Source organism: Syngnathoides biaculeatus, chromosome 2 (genome assembly GCF_019802595.1).
Source record: "Syngnathoides biaculeatus isolate LvHL_M chromosome 2, ASM1980259v1, whole genome shotgun sequence".
Lineage (NCBI taxonomy): Eukaryota > Metazoa > Chordata > Actinopteri > Syngnathiformes > Syngnathidae > Syngnathoides > Syngnathoides biaculeatus.
This window is the reverse complement of record NC_084641.1, coordinates 39,705,128-39,729,459: the sequence shown is the minus strand read 5'-3', so window position 1 is coordinate 39,729,459 and position 24,332 is coordinate 39,705,128. Positions and strand designations below refer to the sequence as shown.

At 44.2% G+C, this 24,332-nt stretch overlaps 1 protein-coding gene across 4 annotated transcripts in view; it reads left to right on the top strand.

The window, feature by feature from the left end:
- The window catches only part of LOC133492314 (fibroblast growth factor 14-like), a 95,936-nt gene that overhangs the window by 40,722 nt on the left and 30,882 nt on the right, over nt 1-24,332 (top strand). For 2 of the 4 annotated variants that reach the window (XR_009792620.1, XM_061804480.1), the window contains exons 1-2: nt 4,775-5,361; nt 12,667-12,777. Coding sequence is in view for 2 of the 4 variants with exons in the window: in XM_061804480.1 (XP_061660464.1) it covers nt 5,169-5,361; nt 12,667-12,777 (304 nt within the window). In the remaining 2 variants the exon portion in view is untranslated. Of the gene's footprint in view, nt 1-4,774; nt 5,362-12,666; nt 12,778-24,332 lie in introns of those variants that run through there. The other 2 variants (XR_009792613.1, XM_061804467.1) reach the window with 1 other exon arrangement.

Sequence of the window (24,332 nt, the reverse complement as noted above, 5' to 3'; positions counted from 1 at the left end):
GGGCGATGTGGATGAAGAAAACACATACACTCTCCTGCTTGTATCTTATAAACAAAGGTTTATGTTGCTTTTAGTTAAATGTCACTTATGATCTAACAAAGTAAAATATGATGAGGCTACCTTTTGGAAGTTAAAAAGGAAAATAACAATTGGAGTGAACATTTTATTGAATGACATGAGGAAAACCAGCACATATCACTGAGGCATTTCTAGACAAAATGTGACTAACCTATTCAGTTTCGGAAGCCAACTGAAAAAGGTTTTTGCCGTCCAGCGGCCAAAGCACGTTGCCAGTCCACCGCGCTTTTGTGTACTCTGGCGCTCTCAAGTGGCCTGGGTTGCTTGCTATCCATGGTGCTGAATCGTTTTAGCTTCCTTACCCACAGTATTGCATTTCCTCGGATAAATCCGAATATCTAAAATGCATTTAAGCCTCTTTAAATTATCATGTTAGACCCTTGAGTACAACATCTTCATTAAACATCTTTCAAATTTAAAGTGTGTGGATAGGGTTGATGCACGTATTGTAAACACAGTGGGAAGACAATCAAAAAAGCTCCCTCAGACATGAACAAATTATTGTATTCGCCTTGACCTGTTGTGAATATTATTGGGAGCTTCTTGTGACCCAACCATGACTGTTGCATGCTGCATGAGGAAATTTATGTGGATTCCAGCTACATTCTAGCTGTGTCCTGTATATGATTACTGCCTGCTTGAAAGGTGCCACTGGGTACACCAGGTGATTGAGTACACAGTCACATGAGACAACTCTTCTGCATTTTTAAACCTAGTTCAGGTGACTGTCACAAGTTGGACGTGGTGATGGGCTCACGAGTGGAAAAGCTCTTCATATTTACCTGTCCACTGTTGTTAAATAACAATAAAAAAAAACATCAAGCACAGCTCTGATCCATGCACATCAATAGATCAATCTTTTTTAAACAAAAGCAGTTTAACCTTTGTGCATACATGTGCATACAACAAGTGGATGTCGGATAGGATGGATTTGGGTCACATAATGTCCATGCAGTTCTAGTTCCTATTCACTGATCGCTGCCCCGCATATTCACAGATTTTGCTCTCCACATTTTTTTTTATTTACCATATTTTCATGATTGTAGAGGTGCGAATCTCTCATTTAAATAGATGAGACGCCACAATAGACATATGGCACCTGACAATGTGGTACATCTTATGTGCACACTGAGTTCCAATATTTGTAAATGTTGTTGTGTGACTTGCCCAACAAAGTATACTTAAAGACACTGCTTAGAATGCTGGCATGCATGCAAGCAAGTGTTTTAGCGTGTATGTAAGTTACCAATAAATGGCACTCACTACGTCCTTAGTGCCGCAAAGCATGCTGGAAGCATGTAAATAGCGTTTAAATTACGTTATGTGTGGGACACTGTAAGCTTCTTCTCCTTTTAGATGAGAAATGTAATTGTTCCTCACTGCTTTGTGAGCGCCATCATATGGTAAATTATATAAATGCTAAAACACATGGGATGCAATGCTAACAGTGTAACCAATGCGTTCAAGTGTACTTTATCGGACAAGTCTCACAACAATTGTGCACATCAGGCGTGCTGTCCATTTTGGAGAAAATTTAAGATTTTAAGTGAATATAATAGTTTCAAAAGTATGGTACATATCATACAAGGATATTATAATTCCATTTAATAAACAAACAATTCATCGCATGAAAGTTAAGCCTGATACACACTTTTGACATATTAATCAATTATTTTTTTTATTCTTAAAAAACTCAACATAACGACAAGAAAGTTGGCCTGCATGATATTTTACGCTGCACTGGAGATGATCAACACAGCACACCATATGTCCACCCACAATCACAAGTCTCCATCTCTCAACCATGTGTCTAAGTACGACTAAGAGTGACTTGTGAAAGTCAGAGAGCTTCCAAACTGCTTGTAGTAAAAGAAACAGACAACTAACTTATCCACCCATCCATTTTCTGAGCCACTTATCCTTACAAGGGTCATGGGAGTGCTGGGGCTTATCCCAGCTGTCTTCGGGCAGGAGGCAGGGTACACCCTGAACTGGTTGCCAGGCAATCACAGAGCACATAAAGACAGACAATAGTCACACATAATCACACCTAGGGGAAATTTACGTTTCCAATTAATGTTGCATGTTTTTGGGATGTGGGAGGAAACTGGAGTGCCCGGAGAAAATCCACACAGGCACGGGGAGAACATGCACACTCCACACAGGTGGGGGCGGGATTTGAAGCCTGGTCCTCGGAACCGTGAGGCCAACATTCTACAGGTGTTCCACCATTCCACTTATCCTAACTTATCTCGTAACTACTAAATATTGGGGTTGGGTCAGCCAAAGTTTGTGTTGACCAACAATGGATTTGTGATCATAAGTACTGCAAACATTCAAGGTTGGTAGCTCCAACCCCTTTTTGAGTGGATTGTAAAGAAAAAAAAAATCACCTTAACATCGTCCCAACCCCCCCATCCAACAGGATAATCCATCTGGATAAACTTTACAGAAATCAGATAGTAAGGCTTTTGCTCTTTTGATCAGATGTGGTGAATCAAGCTGAATTTTACTTCGATTATTGGGAGTCAATACACAATTCGTGACTGATCTATTGTATAGAATGCGATGAAATATTATTTGTCCACTTCTTGGTCTTTTTTTGTTTGAGATTCACCATCTTAATGTTTAAAATCATCCAAAAAAAATTTAAATATCAGACAAATATAAACCAAGTAAAGATGCTGTTTATGATTGGAGATTGTATTTATTAAGGAAAAAAATCTATATAAAAAAAACTACCTGGCCCTTTGTGGAAAAAGTAACTGCCCACTAAACCTATTAACTGGTTTGGCCATCCGCAGCAGCAATAAATAAAAATCAAGTGTTTTCTATTACTGGAAATGAGTTTTTCACGTCTATTGAGATATTTCAGCCAATTCTTCGTTGCAGAATTGTTTTAGTTCATCAACATGGGAGGATTTTCGAGCACGAATGGCCTATTCAAAGTCATTTCAAACATCCAGAGTATGACTAGGATGCTCCAAAACCCTTTTAAAGAAATTTTTTAAAAGTCATTCACAAGATGACTTTGTTGACCTCTGCCACCATATTTGAATGTTGGTATGATGTTCTTTTTCTGAAATATCTTACATTTATGTCAGATGTAACAAGATTCACACGTACCAAATCTCATCAGTCCATATAGGATTCTGCCAAAAGTTGTGGGACCTGTCTTTCTTTCTTTCTTTTGCAAAGTTAAAAAGACCCCTTTGTGTTCTTTTTGGTCAGCAGGTTTTTTTTTTTTTTTTTAGGCGGGTTGAGAATGTTGGACCACTCCCATGGATATCATTTTTCCCCACTCTCTTTTTTATTGTTGAGTCATGAACACGGACCTTAACTGAGGAAAGGGAAGACCGCAGTTCTTTAGATGTTGTCCTGGGTTCTTTTGTGACATCCTGCTTGAGTCGTCACTGTGATCTTGTGGTAATTTTTGTAGGTCGGCCACTCCTAGTAAGATTCACCACTGTTCCATGTTTTCGCCATTTGTGGGTAATGGTTCTCACTGTAGTCATCATGGATGACAGCTGGGATAGGCTCCAGCACTCCCGTGACCCTTGTGAGGATAAGCTGTTAAGAAAATGGATGGATGAATGGATGGTTATCACTGTGGTTTGCTGTATTCTTAAGCTTTAGAAATGTCCTTGTAACCGTTTCCACACTGAAAGATGTCCCTTACATTATTCCTCGTCTGTTGCATTGTGTTGTTTTGCTGGAGCTATTTGAGAACTTTTGGCTTACTTCATTTTCATCAGACAAGTTGTCTTTAAGTGGTTTTTTGATTGAACAGGTCTGGAGGTAATAAGGGTTGAGTGTGGTCCATGAAAGTTAACTCAGGTCCCCCCACTTCCAAATCCCCCAAACACCCACCCAATCACCCAAAAAAGTGATCCACAATGTCCACAATGACCAGGTAGCTTTGAATGATATTTTTTTTTCTCCTGAAGAATAAAAGTACAGTTTTAAAAAAATTACTTTATGTTTACTCAGGTTATCTTTGACGCAGTATTTACATTTGGTGGCGAATATCTTTTTGCAGTGCTGAAAGAATACAATCACAACTTTTTGGGTTTGGTAGAGAACTAGCAATATGGAGAATGCTGTCTACCAAAAATGATTGTGAATAAGATTTTTTTGTACTCAACTTGTTAAAAGCATTCAAATCATGTATTTGGTTGTTTTCTGGAGACTTGGCCCACAATGACTAGCTGTTTTCATGCTGGCTGGGCGCGTGGCTTCAGCAACACCGTGAGACGTCCAAGTCGCTACAGGACAATCTTATGGAATCCGTTTCCTTGCTTTCAAAATAAAGGTCTTGACAGATTCAAGGAAGCATGATTCGTTCACGGGTAATTTTTGCTGCTTTGTGTGAAATTCATCCATCCATGTTCTATGGTATGTATTCTAACTATGGTTGGGAGCGGGCTGGAGCCCACCTAATTTGGGGTGAGAGATGGGATACAACCTGGCCTGGTCACCAGCCAACCACAGAGTGGAAAAGAGCCTCCATCCTCAGAAATGAGGAAAGGGCCCATTTGACAGGGGAAAAGGAACATTTGTCATGAAAGAACGCTGCGTAAAAGCCCCGCGTGCATGGGCTCATTCACTTGCTGAACTGATGTGTTTAACTTTGAAAGTGTCAGCGCTCAATTTCCGGATTTCTGCGTGTGCCTCACGTTTTTTTGACACACCTGGAGCGGCTCGCGGCTGCACGCGCGACTCGCGCCCTCGCAGCGCAACACAAACGGGCGTTTTGTATAGATGGTACACCCCTTATTGTGTCCTTCAGAGAGTCGCGCTGGCCTCGGATGTCGGCCATGGGGAGGGTGAAGCGCAGGTGCCGGTCGTAGAGCGCCGCAGACAGGCAGCGCGGCGGGACGTGACGGACAGGTAAAGCGCCCTTATGCGTTTGAAGCCAATGGCCCGTGGCCGTAACGCGCTTGGACTCTGAAGTGATGGAGCCGTCGCAGCTGTGACTGTGGGTGCGTTATCGTCTGCGATCCAAGCCCCCGATTCGGGGAAGGGAGTGACGAGAGCGGAGAAGCGGGCGGTGAGGGGTCTGCTTTTGTGTCGGCTGTCTCGGCGGGGACATGGCAGCGGCCATCGCCAGCGGTTTGATCCGCCAGAAGCGGCAGGCGAGGGAGCAACACGCCCACCGGCCGACCGCTCACCGGCGACGGAAGAGCCCCGGCAAGAAACAGGGGCTGTGCAACGGGAACCTAGTCGACATCTTCTCCAAAGTCCGGATATTTGGCTTGAAGAAGAGAAGGCTACGGAGACAAGGTGTGCGTGGACACACGTATTTGCACACAAACATCTGCGTGTACACGCGCAGCTATAGGCAGACAGGCGCGCGCAAATGGACATTTACGCGCTTCGATTTCCATAAATGGACACAAAAGGACGTACACTCTAGTTAGTTTTTACATGAAGCAAGACTGACACATTCGGCCCTTGCCTCTCTGTCGTGTATACACAAATGCGCGCACACGCACCGTCATGTCATGTAGCGTCCTATGGTTCACTAGATTCCGAATGCATCCATTATTGAAGCCACAGATTGCTCTGTCGAGCATCTCTTTTCTCTGACTCATTTCGGGCATGTGCAAATTAAAATCGACCTCTTTTATTTGGAAATTGATCTATTTGTGCCATTTTTTTTTTAATTTGGACTGTGGGTTGTGTTTGTCTACGCAGAGGTCAAATACTCTATACAGAAGCGTAGGCTCATGTTCGTTCGCACAGGTGTTAAATGTGTGGTCATGTTATACTTGTGCGGGAAGTCATCCTGGCTTATGGGCAGGCGAGCAGGAAAGAGTTCGAGAGGGTGGAGTAGGGAGGTGAGGTGTCACGTTAATGGGACCGGTTTGGAATCTTGCGGAGCAACAATGAATGGCATCTTATATGGCACCTGTTTTCTCTCACCTCTTCAAGTCATACACCAAAGCTTCATATTTGCTTGTGGCTCTGCTCTTGCTGGATATTATTAAGATTAGGAATCACTCAATGATTTCCCATGCATTTAATTCACCCCCACCCTCAACTTTAGATCTTTACACCTGTATACCTCCCGCATCAATCACTGTATCCACCACCATTTTGTATCATGCTAATTCCCTGAGCGGGACAGTTGAGCATCTGGTTAGATCTTTGGCCTCAGAGTTCTGAGGACCAAGGTTCAAATCCCAGCCCCGCCTGTGTTGACTTTGCATGTTCTCCACGTGCCTGTGTGGGTTTTCTCCAGGCACTCCAGTTTCCTCCCACATGCCAAAAACATGCATTAATTGGTGACTCTAAATTGCCCCCAGGTGTGAATGTGAATATGAATGGCTGTTTATATGTGCCCTGCAATTGACCCCTCGGTAGAAATTGCGTCATCCGCGTCGCTGACCAATCAGAGGCCAGAGATCTGCAAAAACCACACCCCTTTTTTGGACCCGCAGTTTCCTCAGACAACGTTGTATGGTCCAGTATAGCTTTTGGTAGTGTTTTATCGCGTATTTGGGTTCTTTAACAATAGATATGGCTGTAGTCACGGACTTTATAATAGTGACGACAGGTTATCCTGAAAGGCTAGTTGGTGGAGTTCAATTCGTACCCTTTCCAAAACCGAAGACCCAGTATGAAAAATGTCTTTGATGGATCAAACTTTGTGGAAGACCGCATCATCAACTGAATCCATCTAAAATCAACCGGAACAGAAGACCGAGTACGAAAAATGTCTTCGATGGATCAAACTTTGTGGAAGACCGCATGATCAACTGAATCCATCAACCGGAACAGATATGTTTGCACGAAGGTAATCCCTATATTTGATTTTCAATACATGTCTCATATAAATGAATTAGCAGTTCTTAGCTTGCATAATATAGCTACCTGTGAATGATTGTCACACTTGATCTGTGTTGAGCGATATTTTGCGATGATCCGACTGCACAAACGTGTCCCTTTGTTCGCGGCTAATGAGCTAGGCTAAACCGGACTAGCAGTCCTAAAAGCCTTCGACGTGCACCGAGACACCAAGACTGAAGGAAGGATGTTTGAAGACACTAAAGTAGTGATTGTCGTACTCGGTCGGAACTTACGTAGGTTCGGCACTAATTCAAGAATAATTATTGAGGGGAGCGCGTGACGTTACACAAAGAAAACGAGAGAAATCGTAAATCAAGCCTCGCCTTCTTTTCTTTCATACGGCGGTTCACAAACGGCTATACAGATACACATTAAGATTCTGCACACAAGTGTGATATGTAACACGAAACTAGGAAACTGTCAATGACGAATTTGTCTTTGAGTAATAATATATTATATTATGTGGCTTCTCTGTCTTCCTCTGACTCTGGAAAGATCTCGCGCTAATATCAATGGTTTCTCCGTCAATATGCATGTAAATACCATTGAAATACCCCTCGCTGAAATACTTGAAGCCCTGCTGTCTGCTTTTCAACGATATTTCACTGTTAGCTAAGAATCCGAGTGAGAAATCAGCCGGTAAATCGGACAGTTTCGCTCTATTCTTTTCTTTTTGCTAATTGTTTGTCTGACGTAGGCGCACGTGGTGTGACGTCACTTCAGGAGGCGTGGTTAAGTGCCCTGTATGGAGGGGTCAATTGGCTGGCAACCAGTTTAGGGCGTACCCTGCCTCCTGCCCGATGATAGCTGGGATTGGCTCCAGCACTCCCGCGACCCTCGTAAGGATAAGCACCTCAGAAAATGGATGGATAGATGGATATTGCAATATTATTTAGTGTAGGCCTGCTTGTTCTTATCTACTTGTCTAAATGTCATCACTATGATGGACAAGCTCTTTGTGCACTCTTCCCATGACTTGAAATCAAAACATAACACGCAGTTATGGAAAATCTATAGCAGACAGAAGTGGTCACCACCACTTTGTGTGATTGTCAAGTGTGCAAGACTTGGAGTCAAAGATGGTGTCTGCATTTCTCATTTGACAGCCACAGAGTGAATCACTGTCGTCATACTGGAGGTGATGTTCCTCCTCGTCTTTGTTTTAGCAAGACATCTATGGTCGAATAAAAATCTAAAACGTAAGATCTGTGTGTGTGTGTGTGTGTGTGTGTGTGTGTGTGTGTGGTGTGTGTGTGTGTGCATGTGTGTTTGCTAGAAATAGAAAGTCAGAGAGAAAGAGCGAGAATTGTGTGTGTGTGTGTGTGTGGAAGGGGGAATACCCCACTACTGGAACACTGTAGAATCACAAGACTGTTGTCATGGAAATGTGAATATGGGAATGTCCCTAGTAACAGACATCGTTTGGAGATTCTGGGAAGAGCAGGGAATATCACCTTGGTGACTGTAGCAAGAACATCAGCATGAAGGCTTGTTTAAAGAGAAAAGTGGATGTTGGACGGTTGACGAGATAAATAATTATTAGGTGCCGTTCCTCTGTGGATTCTCACTGACTCTTTTTCATCTATTGTACAGCAATTATCATCAAACCTTCATCAAACTGTAATTGTGATAAATTGAGTTTATTAATAGCCCGATTACCTCTAACCTCTTGTCTTAAATGATTACATAAGTCTGGACAATGAGTCGAAGCCTCACGATAATGACCATGTTCCATGAAACATCAAAAACTGAAGCTATGCAGAGAGCCTGCCCTTGACAATATGCAAGGCTACACATTGTCCTCCAATTTGAAAAACATGCTAATTGGATCATCTTAACTTTCCCGTTTTCCCAAAACATGCAACATTAATTGGAGACTCTGAATTGCCCCTACGTGTGATTGTGAGTGTGGCTGTTTGTCTCTATGTGCCCTCTGATTGGCTGCCAACCAGTTCAGGGTGTACCCCACCTCCTACCCGTTGACAGCTGGGATAGGCACTCCCACGACCCTCATGAGGATAAGCGGCTACACACATAAATATATATATATATTTATTTATTTATGTGTGTTAGTGGATCATTTTGTGTCTACTATAGGCTTTCAATGTACACTTTATTTTGAGAGTCATTGCGTGGTGATATTGTGTCAAGACACGAGATCAGTTTGTTGAAAAGCTTCACACCTCGTCTTCCCTCCTTCATACCACAAAATGGAGCTGTCATAAAGATGGAACCCCCGCCCCTTCTCCCTAACTAACTGGGTCAACCTCGGTTTTGTTCTGTGCATCACCTTGGCTCTACCTTTACGGTCTGCTTCTCTGGTACTCTCTCAAAGGGGATTCCCAGCATGCTTTGGAACAGTGGGTGTGCCCATATGCGTTTATCAACATCCATTTTTAGTCTGTAATTTGTACCATTGCCTTCCTCTGACCCCACAACCTTATCAAAAATTTTCCAAGTGGAACAATGGCCAGTAAGGAATGGATTAATATGAGAATCCTGTGATAGATTTGATCTCCTTGACTGGTTCTCTCTGCAGGAAGTCCCTCAGGGTGGGGCGCTTAGTGCCGTGACTTTGCTCAGGCGAAATCTCAAATGTTTCTTTAAAACATTGGTGGAACTGGACAAAAAGGTGTCATGCTTACAGCAATTCTTTAATTGGTGAACAAAATAGCACACTGTAGCTCAACAATCATCAATTATCAAAAAGTCCACCGCTAGGAGCTGTAAAATCATCTCATGTAGATACACTATATTACAAAAAGTATTTTTTCAGCTGTCTTGACTCACATGTCAATTTAAGTCACTGCTCTTTCTTAATCCAGATGGTTTAATAAGTATATTACCTTCTCAAAACAATTTATAAAAGATATGAAAAACAAATGTTCTTCTTTTTTCTTTTGGCTTGTCTCATTAGGGATCGCCACAGCATGTCATCTTTTTCCATTTAAGCCTATCTCCTGCATCTTCCTCTCTAACACCCACTGTCCTCATGTCCTCCCTCACAACATCCATCAACCTTTTCTTTGATCTTCCTCTCGCTTTTTTGTCTGGCGGCTCCATCCTCAGCACCCTTCTACCAATATACTCACTCTCTTGCCTCTGGACATGTCCAACCCATCCAAGTCTGCTCTTTCAAATCTTGTCTCCAAAACATCTAACTTTAGGTGTCCCTCTAATGAGCTAATTTGTAATCCAATCTAACCTGCTCACTCCTAGAGAGAACCTCAACATTTTCATTTCTGCTACCTCAAGGTCTGCTTCCTGTTGTCTTTTCAGTGCCACCGTCTCTAACCCGTACATCATGGCTGGCGGCACCACTGTTTTATATACTTTCCCTTCATCCTCGCAGAGACCCATCTGTCACATAACAAAATTCAGAATCAGTTTTATTGGCCAAGTATGTAAAAACACCAAGGAATTTTTCTCCGGCAGCTGCTGCCGCCCTGGTACGACGTTTATTCAGAACAAAGAACTAGGAACAACATAGCAACATGAACAAACACAAGACCAGTGCAATGTCAATTGTGCAAAGGGAGCAGTTTAAAGTCAACAAAATATAAGACAAAATATTAAAAAAAAATATATAAAAAGAAATATCTATCTATCTATCTATCTATCTATCTATCTATCTATCTATCTATCTATCTATCTATCTATCTATCTATCTATCTATCTATCTATCTATCTATCTATCTATCTATCTATCTATCTATCTATCTATCTATCTATCTATCTATCTATCTATCTATCTATCTATCTATCTATCTATCTAGAGAGTGTGAGGTACACAGTACTGATTGGATAACCGGTGTGTAGAACTGTCTCAGCAGCTCTTGTGACAGGCCATGCTTCCTCAGAAGCTGCAAGACGTACATCCTTTGCTGGGCTTCATTGAGGATGGAGTTGATGTTCGTCCCCCGCTTCAGGTCCTCAGAGACTGTAATTCCCAAGAATTTGAAGGTCTTGACGGTTGACACAAGACAGTTTGACAGCGTCAGGGGCAGCCATGATGAAGGATGCCTCCTGACGTCCACAGTCATCTCCACAGTCTTTAGAGTGTTCAACGACAGGTTGTGTTGACCACACCAAAGCTCCAATCTCACCACTTCCTGTCGATATCTATACTTTTCACTGTCTTTGACGAGGCTGATGACCGTGGTGTCATGTGCAAACTTCAGGAATTTGACAGTCGGATGCCACGAGGTACAGTTTTGTGTAGAGCGAGAAGAGCAGAGGGGAGAGGACACAACCTTGGGGTCCCCCGGTGCTGATAGTGCGTGTGGATGAGGTGGTATCCCCTGGCCTTACCTGCTGTGTCCTGCTCGTCAGGAAGTTGTAGATCCACTGGGAGATGGCAGGCATGATGCTGAGCTGGAGAAGTTTGGAGGAAAGGATATCAGGGATTATTGTGTTAAACGCAGAGCTGAAGTCCACGAACAGGATCCTCGCATAGGTACCCTTGTCAAGATTTTCAAAGATGAAGTGCAGACCCATGTTGACAGCATCATCCGCAGACCTGTTCGCTTGATAGGCAAACTGCGGTGGATCAAGTTGGGGCCCTGTGACGCTCTTGAGATGGTCCAGCACAAGGCGTACAAAGGACTTCATGACCATAGAAGTCAAGGCAACACCCCTGTAGTCATTCAGCCCTGAGACTGCTGCTTTTTTGGGGACCGGTATAATTTGAAGCAGCTTGGTACTTCACACAGTTGTGGAGACCTGTTGAAGATCTTTGTGTAGACAGGAGAAAGTTGGCCTGCAAAGGCTTTGAGGCAGGATGGGGACACAAGGCCCGGTGCTTTGTTAATCTTTTTTTGATTGAAGATCTGTCTAACATCGCTTTCATGAATGTTACATGGTGAAGTGGAATGTGGTGTGGTTTACGGTGTGACTTGGTGTGTGTGTGATGTGGAAGTGTCTATTTCAAATCACGCCAGACACCTTCCGCCAGATGTTTCAACCTGCTTGGACCCGTTTCTTCACTTCCTTACCACACTCAACAATGCTCTGCATTATTGACTCCAAGTATTTGAAGCCGTCCACCCTTGCTACCTCTTCTCCCTGGAGCCTCACTCTTTCTCCCTCCTCCCCTGTCATTCACGCACGTATATTCTGCTATAAAAAAAAAAAAAATGGTACCAGTAGGAATTACCTTGATAAGATTCTTGAAACCAAATATTTATCACTTGCTGAAAATAAAAAAAAAAAAATGTCTCAACTCAACTTAAAATAAGTACAGAAAGATGCCCTCTGGGAAGCTTATCCACAAGGTTTTGAGGGTGGGGAAATCTTTGATCATTACCCCAGAAATGCATTTGAGACTTGAACGCTGATGTTGAATGTGATGGTCTGGCTCTTAGTTTCCACTCTATTGGGCAGAGGTCAGGACTATTAGCAGAGCAGGCACGTTTATTCACACCAAATGGTCTTAATAGACCTTGCTTTGTTTGTGCACTGGTGTACAAATTGTACCCACAATGTAAGGAGCAAAAAAATGTCCAAAATATTGACTCTTTAATGCCAGCGAAAGTTACTGCTTAAATATATTGAGATTTTGGTCGCCATACACGAACACACTGTAATAAACATAACACAACAAAATACTTTTTTTGATCCAGCTCCTCATTCACTAAATAGACTTGCATTAGCAGGTGTATTTATCTCCAGTATTTACACCCTCCTCTCCACATGCTTTTTTTTTTGTTAAACTGACCTCCTCCTTGTTTCCTCTAGAACCGCAGCTGAAGGGCATAGTGACCAGGTTGTTCTCCAGGCAGGGCTTTTATCTCCAGATGCGCCAGGATGGAAGTCTGGATGGGACCAAAGATGACAGCACCAACTCGTGTAAGTTAAAAAAAAAGAAAAAACATACATGTACATTCGCTGCTGTGACCTGTGGCTGTTCAAGGAGATATGGGGACTTTATGGTCCATAGTATGAGTTTTTGCTCAAGAAAATTAAATTGTCAATCATTTTTAATAATATCCATGCATTTTGGAGCAATTAGTAAATAAATAATAATTGCTTTTGGAAGGCCTGATTTTCATTGGCAAAATCAACACACTCGCATGGTGTCTTGGGGTGGGGTCATTGGCAAAAGTGGTGACAACAGATTATTCATTGCACAGCTCGTGTGGGAAAAGGAATGTTCAAAACAGTGGGGGTTTCTTTCAGGTTGTCCCATTAGGGGTCGCCAAAGCGTAACATCTCAGATGAACGCTCATATTTGTTTGGCAGTTTTTACACCGGATGCCCTTCCTGACACAACCCCTCTTGGGGAGCAGAGGCCCCAGTGAGATACGAACTCACAACCCCTGGGTTACTAAACCAATGCTCTAACCATTGAGCTATAAAGCAGTAATATTTAGGCATGTTTTACATCAGGGGTGCCCAGACTTTGTTACCCCAGGCTCTACTTTTCAAGCAGCCAGCCTGTCTCGATCTACCAACCAGGGGTGAGAGTGTGATCTGCACTGGAGTTAGATCAGTGTCATCCATTGAAGCTACATGGCTCATTAAAAGATGCAGATTACAGCATTTATATTCCCATTAGAACATTTTTAAGAACAATTTTGTGTTTTTGCTAAAAAATGCTCTGCTAACCAAACCAACCCAACTATGAACTATAAATCTGAACGGTCGCTTCCAACTGTGTTCATTTATTTATTTTTAATCCACAATGATATCCTTGTGTTTTTATCTTGGTGTAAAACTGAATTATTGCTTGCAGAATATCTTTAGCAATGCATGTTGAAAGCTGAATGATGCTCCCAAACAGTTTTAAGGTTAATATTGGGTTTCCTCTTATATTTAAAATACAGAATTAGCTTTATGTGCACTGTATTTCCTGTGGTTTCATGGAATTTTAACATTGTACACCATCTCATCGTGCACATTCTACTTTGGCTTCAGACCAGACCTTTCTCACTCAAAAAAGACAAAATCTTCACTTTCACCACTTTTTCTTCTATTATTCACATACTCTGACATTCATGGCATCTTAAAGCAACAGCATTCCTTTTTTACTTTTTATTATCGAGAGTAAACATAAGCAGCATGTCTAGCCTGTCTTTCCTCTACGTTTCCCAGACAGTGTTGCTAACTAAAGCACCGGTGGTGGTTGGCAAAATAAGGACACTGTCATTATAAAGCACATTGATGGGCTGCATAATTATTGTAACATTTGTAATTTTGAGTGTACCCCTTTAAGAGCGGAGGGGGGCGGTGTAAGGTAAACTATGCAGGAGACCGTGTGCCTGAGCAGCAGCTCGTTGTGAAAGAAAGTTCAGTGTGCTGCCGAAATGTTCCAAAAAAAACTAAAAAGATGTCTGGTTGATGTCTTTTTTTATTTTTTTCTCTGCACGCCGTCTCGCGATCAACCAGAATTGCTTTGCGATCGATACATTGAGCACCCTTGTTTTACTGTACATATTGTCATTGTCAGCTGGGATCCCACCAACTCCAAAATCACTAGTTTTTAGGGGGGAAACAATGACTGGAGAGACAAGATAGCTGGTGTGGACAAAGGAATATACTATACAATAAAGAGGCAGTATTTACTCCGATTTCACATTTAATAGTTGTCAGGAGGAATCCTGTCAACTCCAAAATGACAACTTTGCAGGAAATAAAGAAAAAACAACAACTTGTTTGAGTTTTCAAACACAGAAACTCATTTTGTATCCAGAATCTTGTTTTTCAGTCATAACCCACAGCTGGTGACCATAGGTGAGGGGATGAACATAGATCGACTGGTAAATTGAGACTTATCTCTTTCTTCACCACAACGGACCGATACAAAGTCCACATCACTGCAGATAAGACACCAATCCACGTCGATCTCATGTTTCATTCTTCTCTCACTCATGAATAAGACCCCAAGATACTTGAACTCCTCCAGTTGGGGCAGGATTTCATTCCCGACCCAGAGAGGGCACGCCACCCTTTTCTGACTGAGGACCATGGGCTCAGATTTGGAGGTGCCGATTCTCATCCCATCGCCTCACACTTCAGCTGCGGACTGCACCATTGAGGGTTTGAGATCATGGCTTGATGAAGCCAAAAGAACCACATCATCTGCAAAGAGGAGAGATGCGATGCTGAGGCCCCCAAACTGGATCCCCTTTCAGCCCAGGCTGCGCTTAAAAATTCTGTCCATAAAAGTTATGAACAAAATCTGGGACAAAGGGCTGCCTTGGCGGAGTCCAACTCTCACCGGAAATGAGTCCGACTTATTGCTGGCAATCTGGACCAAACACTTGACACCATTCGTCCAGGGACTAAACAGCCCGTATCAGGGGGTTGGGTACTCCATACTCCCGACCGTGTCACTCAAGACTCCCCGAGGGACACGGTCAAATGCCTTTGCCAAGTCCACAAAACACATGTAGACTGATTGAGTGAACTCCCATACACCCTCGAGGATCCTGCCGAGGGTGGAGAGCTGGTCCACTGTTCCACGGCCAAAACGAAATCTACATTGCTCCTCCTGAATCTGATATTCGACTTCCCAACCGACCGTCCTCTCCAGCACCCCTGAATAGACTTGACCAGGGAGGCTGAGGAGTGTGAGCCTCCTGAAGTTGGAACACACCCTTCTTAAAATGGGGGGACCCCCACCCCATTCTGCGAATCCAGAGGGACTATCACTGATGTCCACGCAATGTTGCAGAGGTGTGTCAACCAGGACAGCCCCACAACATCCAGAGCTTTTAAGAACTCTAGGCAAATCTCATCCATCCCCAGGGCTCTGCCACCAAGGAGCTTTTTAACCACCTCAGTGACCTCAACCCCAGACATAGAAGAGCCCGCCTCAGAGAAACCAGGATCTATTTGTATTCATCATAGGAGTTATGGCGTCGTACTTTGTCTGATCCCTCACTTAGGACCATTTTCCTACGAGTGACCCTACCAGGGGCGTGAAGCCCCAGACAACAACAAAAGTTTAACTTTGCTTCATATCCTAAAGTGGTCACCAAATATCAATAACATTTATGTGGCCATCTCTACTTATAGCAGCTATCACCTTTGAAAATATTACAATATTTAAGATTTTATGGACATTATGCATTTACCTCTCTGTATGTGCTCACTACGCAGAAAAAGCTCGACGTCGCTTAATGTCAGAAATCTCTCACCAATCTACACCAAGTATTTATCTGGACATCTCTACTTATTAACCCTTCCACTTCCGAAAAAAATATCAGAATGAAAGCACAATTATTATGGATTTTATGGATGTTTAGCATGTTCGTCATGAAGCGATGTTGAGCTTTTTCTCTAGTGAGCATGGAATGGAGAGGAAAAAGCTTTATTGTTCATGAAATAAAAAAATATGGGGCTGATCATTCAAATATTTTTATAGGCTGAAGCTGCCATGAATGGAGGTGTTCACGTGACCTGAAAACCAGGACACAATTTGTCTCTACCTTCTATGTATTTTTGGTACAGTTTCATTTGTTTCATGTAGCAGTTTTAGAGTAAACTACAGGTAGGAGTGACAAACAAGTTGTCAGGAATGGAATCCGGCGTAAAATTTTGCCAAACAAATGTGAGTATTCATCGAAAGAATCCCAGTCGGGATCAGTCATGGCCCGGGTTGACAATGACCGCCGCCGGTACCATTAACCTACAAGGCATCAGTAGAAACTCAACTATTGTTGTGGGTCAAAGACAAAGAAGAGGAGGAAAACTGATTCTTCAGCTGAAGCAGAATAGGAGTGGAGTGTAGGGACTTTGAATGTTGGGACGATGACAGGAAAAGCTTTGGAGTTTGTTGACATGATTCAGAGAAAGGTTGATATATTGTGCATCCAAGACAGGAGGTGGAAAAGTAGTAAGGCTAGAAGTTTAGGAGCAGGGATTAAATTATTTTACCATGGAGTAGATGGTGTATGGGTTATTTTAAAGGAATATGGTGTTGGACTTGGCAAATAAGATGGATATGGCAAATAGGATGGATATGGCAGTTGTGAACACTTTTTTCTAGAAGAGACGGGAACATAAGAGTGACCTAGAAGAGCAGAGGTAGAAGTACGCAGGTGGATTACATTTTGTGCAGACAATGTAATCAGTAGGAGGTTACTGATTGTAGTGTAGTGGTAGGTGAGAGTGTAGCTTGACAGCATAGGATGGTGGTGTTTAGCTCTGGTGGTGGGGAAGAAGATTAAGAAGACAAAGGGAGAGCAGAGAACCATGTGGCGGAAGGTAAGAAAGGAAGAATGTTGTCCGGCCTTTCAGAAAGAGTTAAGACAGGCTCTTGATGGAGAGGTGGAGCTCCTGGAAGACTGGACTACTACAGCCAAGGTGATCAGGGAGACAGGGTGGAGAGTACTTGGTTTGTCTTCTGCTAGGAAAGGGGAGGAGACTTGGTGGTGGAACCCCAAAATACATTGAGTCATTCAAGGAAAGAGGACAGTGAAGAAGAAGTGATACACTGAGAGGACTGTGAAGAGGCGAAAGGAATTCATTGAGATGCGACTGAGGTCAAAGGTAGAGGTGGCGAAGGGTAAACGAGAGGCATATGATGACATGCACAGAAGGTTGGACACGAATGAAAGCGAAAAGGATCTCTACAGCTTGGCCAAACAGAAGGATAGGGATGGGAAGGATGTGTAGCAGGTAAGGGTGATTAAGGACAGAGATGGAAATGTGTTCACTGCTTCCATGAGTGTGATAAATAGATGGAAAGAAAACTTAGAGAAGTTGATGAATAAAGAAAATCAGAGAAGGAAGAGTAGAAGAGGAAGTGTGAAGGACCAGGACGTAGCAATGATTAGTAAGGGGGAAGTTAGAAAGCCACTACAAAGGGAGAAAAATGAAATAGCACTTGGTCCTGATGACATACACAGGTATGACAGGTACCGAAGCAATTTGGAGAGGTGGCAGTGGAGTTTTTGACTAACAAATTCAACAGAATACTAACAGGTGAGAAAATGCTTGAAGAATGGGAGGAAAATGTGCTAGTTCCCGTTTTTAAGAACAAAGGCGATTTGCAGAGCTGTGTGAACTATAGAGGAATAAAATTGATTAGCCACACAATGAAGTTAAGGGAAAGAGTAGTGGAGGCGAGACTCAGGACAGAAGTAAGTATCTGCGAGCAACAGTATGGTTTCATGCCGAATAAGAGTACCACGGATGCATTATTTGCCTTGAAGATGCGAATGAAAAAGTAATGCAGCCATATGGGGTCCCAAGCCCGGATAAATGCAGAGGGTTGCGTCAGGAAGGGCATCCCGAGTAAAACTGTGCCAAACAAATATGAGCGTTCATCTAAAGAATCCCATACCGGATCAGTCGTGGCCCGGGGTTAACAACGCCCGCCCCCAGCACCGCTAACTTGCAGGGCGTCGGTGGAAATTCAGCTACTGTGGGTCAAAGACAAAGAAAAGGAGGAAACCGGATCCAGCGTCAGAAGAAAAAGAGGAATGCAAAGAGCCTACAAATGAGTGTAGGGACTTTGAATAATGGGACTATGACAGGATAAGCTCAGGAGTTGGTTGACATGGTGATTAGGAGAAAGGTTGATATATTGTGCATCCAAGAGAGCAGGTGGAAAGGTAGTAAATTTAGAAGTTTAGGAGCAAGGTTGAAATTATTTTACCACAGAATAGATGGGAAGCGAAATGGAGTAGATTTTATTTTAAAGGAAGAGCTGGCTAAGAATGTCTTGGAGGTGAAAAGAGTATCAGATCGAGTGATGAGGCTGGAATTTGAAACCGAGGCTGTTATGTATAATGTGATTAGCGGCTAGGGCCCCCAGGTAGGATGTTACCTGGAGATGAAAGAGAAATACTGGAAGGAACTAGATGAAGTAGTTCTGAGCATCCCAGACAGAGAAAGAGTTTTGATTGGTGCAGATTGTCATGGACGTGTTGATGAAGGAAACGGGGACAATGAAGAACTGATGGCTAAGTACGGCATCCAGAAAAGGAACTTTGAGGGACAGATGTTGGGGGACTTTGCAAAAAGGATGGAAATGCTAGTAATGAACACTTTTTTTTTTTTTTTTACAGAAGAGGCAGGAACATAGAGTGAGGTAGAAGCACGCAGGTGGATTATTATATTTTGTGCAGACGATGTAATCTGAAGGATGTTACCGACTGTAAGCTAGTGGTAGATGACTCTGGTGGTCGGTAGGAAGATTAAGAAGACAAAGGTAGAGCAGAGAACCTTGTGGTGGAATCTAAGAAAGGAAGAATGTTGTGCGGCCTTTTGGAAAGAAGTGAGACAGACTCTCAATGGACAGGAGGAGCTCCTGCAAGACTGGATTACTCCTGCCAAGGTGACCAGAGAGACAAGCAGGAGAGTACTTGGTGTGTCTTTTGGTAGGAAAGAGGAGAAGGAGACTCGGTGGTGGAGCCCCAAAATACAGGAAGTCTCCACTCCCTGAGAAGGGTTGTGTCAGGAAGGGCATCTGGTGTAAAAAATGTGCCAAACAAATACACTGTGGCAACCCCTAACGGGACAAGCCGAAAGAAATACAAGGAAAGAGATTAGCGAAGAAGAAGTGAGACATTGGGAGGACTGAGGATAGGTGAAAAGAATACATTGAGATGTGATGTAGGGCAAAGATCGAGGTAGCAAAGGCTAAACAAGAGGCATATGACGACTTGTACACCAGGTTGGACATGAAAGAAGATGTGCCAGACAGAGGATAGAGATGGGAAGAATGTGCAACAGGTAAGGATGATTAAGGATAGAGATGGAAATGTGTCTACTGGTTTGCTAAATAGATGGAAAGAATACTTGTTGAGTTGATGAATGAAGAAAATGAGAAACTGAGCCAAACAAATGGGCATTCATTGAAGATGACTTCCTGTGGCGACCACTGAAAGGAAAAGAGTGCAGTGCATACCAAACACTAGTTCACAGTGACACTTTGCACACTACAGAAACGCCTTTGTCATCCCCAGAAAGGCGTTTGTGATGCACTCTAGAAAAAATTTAGCTGAGGAAAAACCCCTTTATATGCAGTATCAGCAAGAACTTACCTCATGCGGGATGACGTGGTTGTCTTCTTTCCTCAAGGGGACATTTTAATGTTTGAAAGATTAGCATATTAATAGCATGTAAGCACATTAAATTGTTTCACTATCGCTATTTTCACTCGTCTAAAAACAGATTTCAATATCGGAAAACTGACTGTGAGCCAGTCTAAAGGCAGTTTTGATTTATTTGACATGAATGTTGAAGGTCAGGTCGGCATCTATCAGAACACCAGATTTTCATATTTGGTCTTTGCTTTTTAAAGATAGTGAGTCCAGGTATTTACTAACACCAATTTTCTTTTTTGCCCAAAAAACATTATCTGTTTTGTTGTGGTTTAGTTGAAGAAAATATTGGCTCATCTCTTTATTTATCTGCTTTATACAGTGGCACAATACCTCAATTGAACTCTCGTTATCTGGAGACACTGCTCCATATAACTGTGTGTCATCCGCATAGTTATGATAGACATAACTAAAGTTCTGGAAAATTTGACCCAAGAGTAGCTTATACAGGAGGGGTCCAAGAACTGACCCTATATGTCATTGCCATTTGTTGAGACTGAGCACTTCCAATGGTTACAAAGTATCTGCTTTCCTCCAAGTAGGACCTGAACCATTTAAAGACCGTTCCATTTAGTCCTACCCACGTATCCAACCTGTTTAGCAGTATATTGTGAACTACGTATCAACACTGAGATACAACCACAACCTGAGATTGAATAAGACCAAAATTGACCCCTTTACCGAGTCAGTATTCAATCTTCAGAATGAAGAATCAAGCTTGCATGTTCTCCCCGTGCCTACGTGGGATTTCTACGGGCACTCCGGTTTCTTCCCACATCCCAAAAACATGGAACATTCATCAGACACTCTAAATTGTCCCTAGGTGTGATTGTGAGTGCGACTGTTTGTCTCAATGTGCCCTGCGATTGGCTGGCAACCAGTTCAGGGTGTACCCTGCCTCTGGCCTGTTGACAGCTGGGATAGGCTCCAGCACTTCCTCGACCTTTGTGAGGATAAGCAGCAAACAAGATGGATGGATGCTTCAATGAAAACACTATGATCACACTTTGATAATATGGTATTGATATGATCTTGTCGAGAGTAGATGTAATATTTTGTCAATATAGTCAAGACACATAACTGCAAGGAATGCAGTTATTCATTTCCTTTTCATTTTTATTCCCATTATGTGTTTTTCTTTACACATCAAGGACAAAATCCTATTTTTCTTCTCATTCCTTATTTTAAGAAAAACACAATTCAAGCAAATCATTTTTCCTCCTAATTTCGAGATTGTAGGCTACAGCTGACGACTAGTGTGGCAACAATTGGGAAACTAAATGCCAGTATTTGGCGTAATAATCCATAGACAACATTTGGGAAAAGAAAAAGAACCATGAACATAGTTTAAAATACTGAATTCTGACCTAAACTAGTTCATTTCTAGAATGATGAACTGAACTTTGAATAAGTTCACACAGAAAGTGAACTTTCCCCAACACTGACCGTGCATTATTTCACATCGCAATATATACTGCAGGCTTTAAAAAAAAATGCAAAGTATTATTTTAAAAGTATCGTGATGCTTGAACAACAAATTAGTTGCACATATCCATCTCAACAGGACACACAAAAAGTCTTATGAACCCATGCATAAAATTAAATTGGAAGTTTGCCATTTTGATTTGAAGCTGCCATTTGCCTGATTTCTGTCACGAACAAGACTCGAGGGCGGACCCAAATGCACGACTCCGGAGGTGAGCAAGCAGTATAGAGGAAGCCTTTATTCGTTCCAAGGTCGGTAATCAGTGAGTCAGTCCAAACAAGCAGAAGTAGCAGTAGAAGGCTTACAGGGTTGGTCAGGGGACAGGTGTTGGTCAGTACATGGGGAGGTAGACGTCAGGAGTACGGAAGTGCGGGAACGAGGCATGAGAGGCAACGATCTGGCGAAGGACCTGTCGTCCCCAGGGTCCTATAGTTACCGGGTTCAATCAGTCGTGATGAGGCGCAGGTGTGCGCCTCCTGATTAGCTGGCCACGCCCACCCCGGGCTGAATGGCAGGGGCATGACCGTACTCCCCCCCCTAACGGCCGGCTCCCGACAGCCTAGGAGCATCAGGATGGGCAGCGTGGAAGCCGCTGATGAGGGTGGGGTCCACAACGAAGCGGGAGGGGATCCAGGAGTGCTCCTCTGGACCATACCCCTCCCAGTCTACCAAGTACTGGACCCCCTTGCCCCTGCGACGGGAAGACAGCAGCCGGCGCACCGTATACACTGGACCGCCGTCCACCATGCGGGGAGGCGGTGGGGACTTGACCGGAGGAACCAACGGTGATGGATGGGTCGGGCGCACTCTGCTCACGTGGAACGTCGGGTGGACCCTCATCGACCTCGGGAGCTTAAGTGACACGGCGACAGGATTAATGATTTTGCTGACGGGGAATGGGCCAACGAACCTGGAGCAAGTTTGCGAGATTCCGTCTGCAGCGGAAGATTTTTGGTGGACAGCCACACTCGCTGTCCCACCTTGAGCGTCGGTGCCCCTATCCTCTTACGGTCCGCTGCGGACTTGTAGGAGCTGCCCAATCGCAGCAGTGTCCTGCGTGCTGCCTCCCAGGTCTGCTTACAGCGTCGTATTACCGCCAGGGCTGACGGCACCGCGGAGTCCGTGGCCATTGAAGGGAACAGAGAGGGAGGATACAGTGCACGATGTGAAATGGAGCCATACCAGTAGAGGCAGAGTGCAGAGAGTTATGAGCATACTCCACCCATTTGAGGTGCTGGCTCCAAGTGCTCTGGTCCCTGGATGCCAACCAGCGAAAGCCACTTTCCAAGTCTTGGTTGACCCTCTCTGTTTGGCCGTTGGACTCCGGGTGATGGCCCGATGTCAGACTCGCTGAGGCGCCGATGAGGGCGCAGTATTCTTTCCAGAACCGGGCGATGAACTGTGGTCCTCTGTCCGAAACAATGTCCAGTGGGAACCCGTGGTAGCGAACGACCTCGTCCATCAACAACTGGGCAGTCTGCTTAGCAGATGGGATCTTCGGGGCCGGCACGAAGTGGACAATCTTAGACAACCAGTCCACTATAGACAGTACTACCGTGTTCTCCTGGGAGGACGGCAACCCAGTGATGAAGTCCAGCGTGATATGCGACCACGGGCGGGATGGAATGGACAGAGGCCGCAGCTCTCCAACAGTGCGCAGGCGGGACGTCTTATTGGCAGGCGTTGATAAACTCTCTCACGTCCTTACTCAGGTTGGGCCACCAGAACCGTTGTTCGATCACAGACCGCGTTTTTGCCGTGCCCGGGTGGCAGACCGTCTTATTAGTCTGGGCCCAGTTGATGACGTCCCCCCGCAGTGACGGTACGACGAAGAGGCGACCAGGCAGACAACCAGTGGGGCCCGGCGTGTCCCTAAAGGCCTCCTTCACCCGAGTCTCGACCGCCTAGGTGAAGCCAGACATGAAGCACGCCTCTGGCAGGATCGAGACGGCAGTAGAGTTCCACGCGATCCCCCGCGTGGAACTGCGAGAGGGCGTCCGGCTTGCCATTCACTGAGCCTGGGCGGAAAGACAAGGTGAAATGGAAACGGGTGAAGAATAGAGCCCACCTGGCCTGACGAGCATTCAGCCGCTTCGCAGTCCTCAGGTATTCGAGGATCTTATGATTGGTAAGGACCACGAATGGGACTTGCAAACCGTCCAACCACTGCCGCCACTCCTCCATTGCCGAATTCGAATCTCCCCTTCTGCCAGGATGAACCCCAGGAAGGACACGGAGGCTCGGTGGAATTTGCATTTCTCCATTTTTACAAAGAGCTGATGCTGCAGAAGCCGCTGAAGCACGTCTCTGACCTATCGGATGTGGGAGGTCGGGTCCGACGGAAAGATCAGGAGGTACACAAACACATTTTTATTCATATAAGCACGTCGTTGATAAAGTTTTGAAAGACTGCCAGAGCATTCGGCAGTCCGAATGGCATCACCAAATATTCATCGTGTCCTGTGGAGGTGTTGAACGCAGTCTTCAATTCGTCTCCCTCCCGGACCCGCACCAGATGGCAAGCACTACGCAGGTCCAACTTGGTGAAGATATGGGCTCCCTGAAGAAGTTCAAACACCGTTGCGATCAGAGGCAGAGGGTAACTGTTCTTTACTGTGATGTCATTGAGTCCTCGGTAGTCGATGCAGGGCCGTAGTGTAGTGTCCTTTTTCTTGACAAAGAAGAACCCTGCACCGGCTGGTGAGGACAACGGGCGAATGAGACCAGCTGCCAGCGACTCCTCGATGTACTCCCTCATGGCCTGGTGCTCCGGTCCTGTTAACGAGAATACTTTCCCTCGAGGGGGTGAAGTGCCTGGAAGAAGCTCAATGGCGCAATCATACGGCCGATGTGGTGGCAGG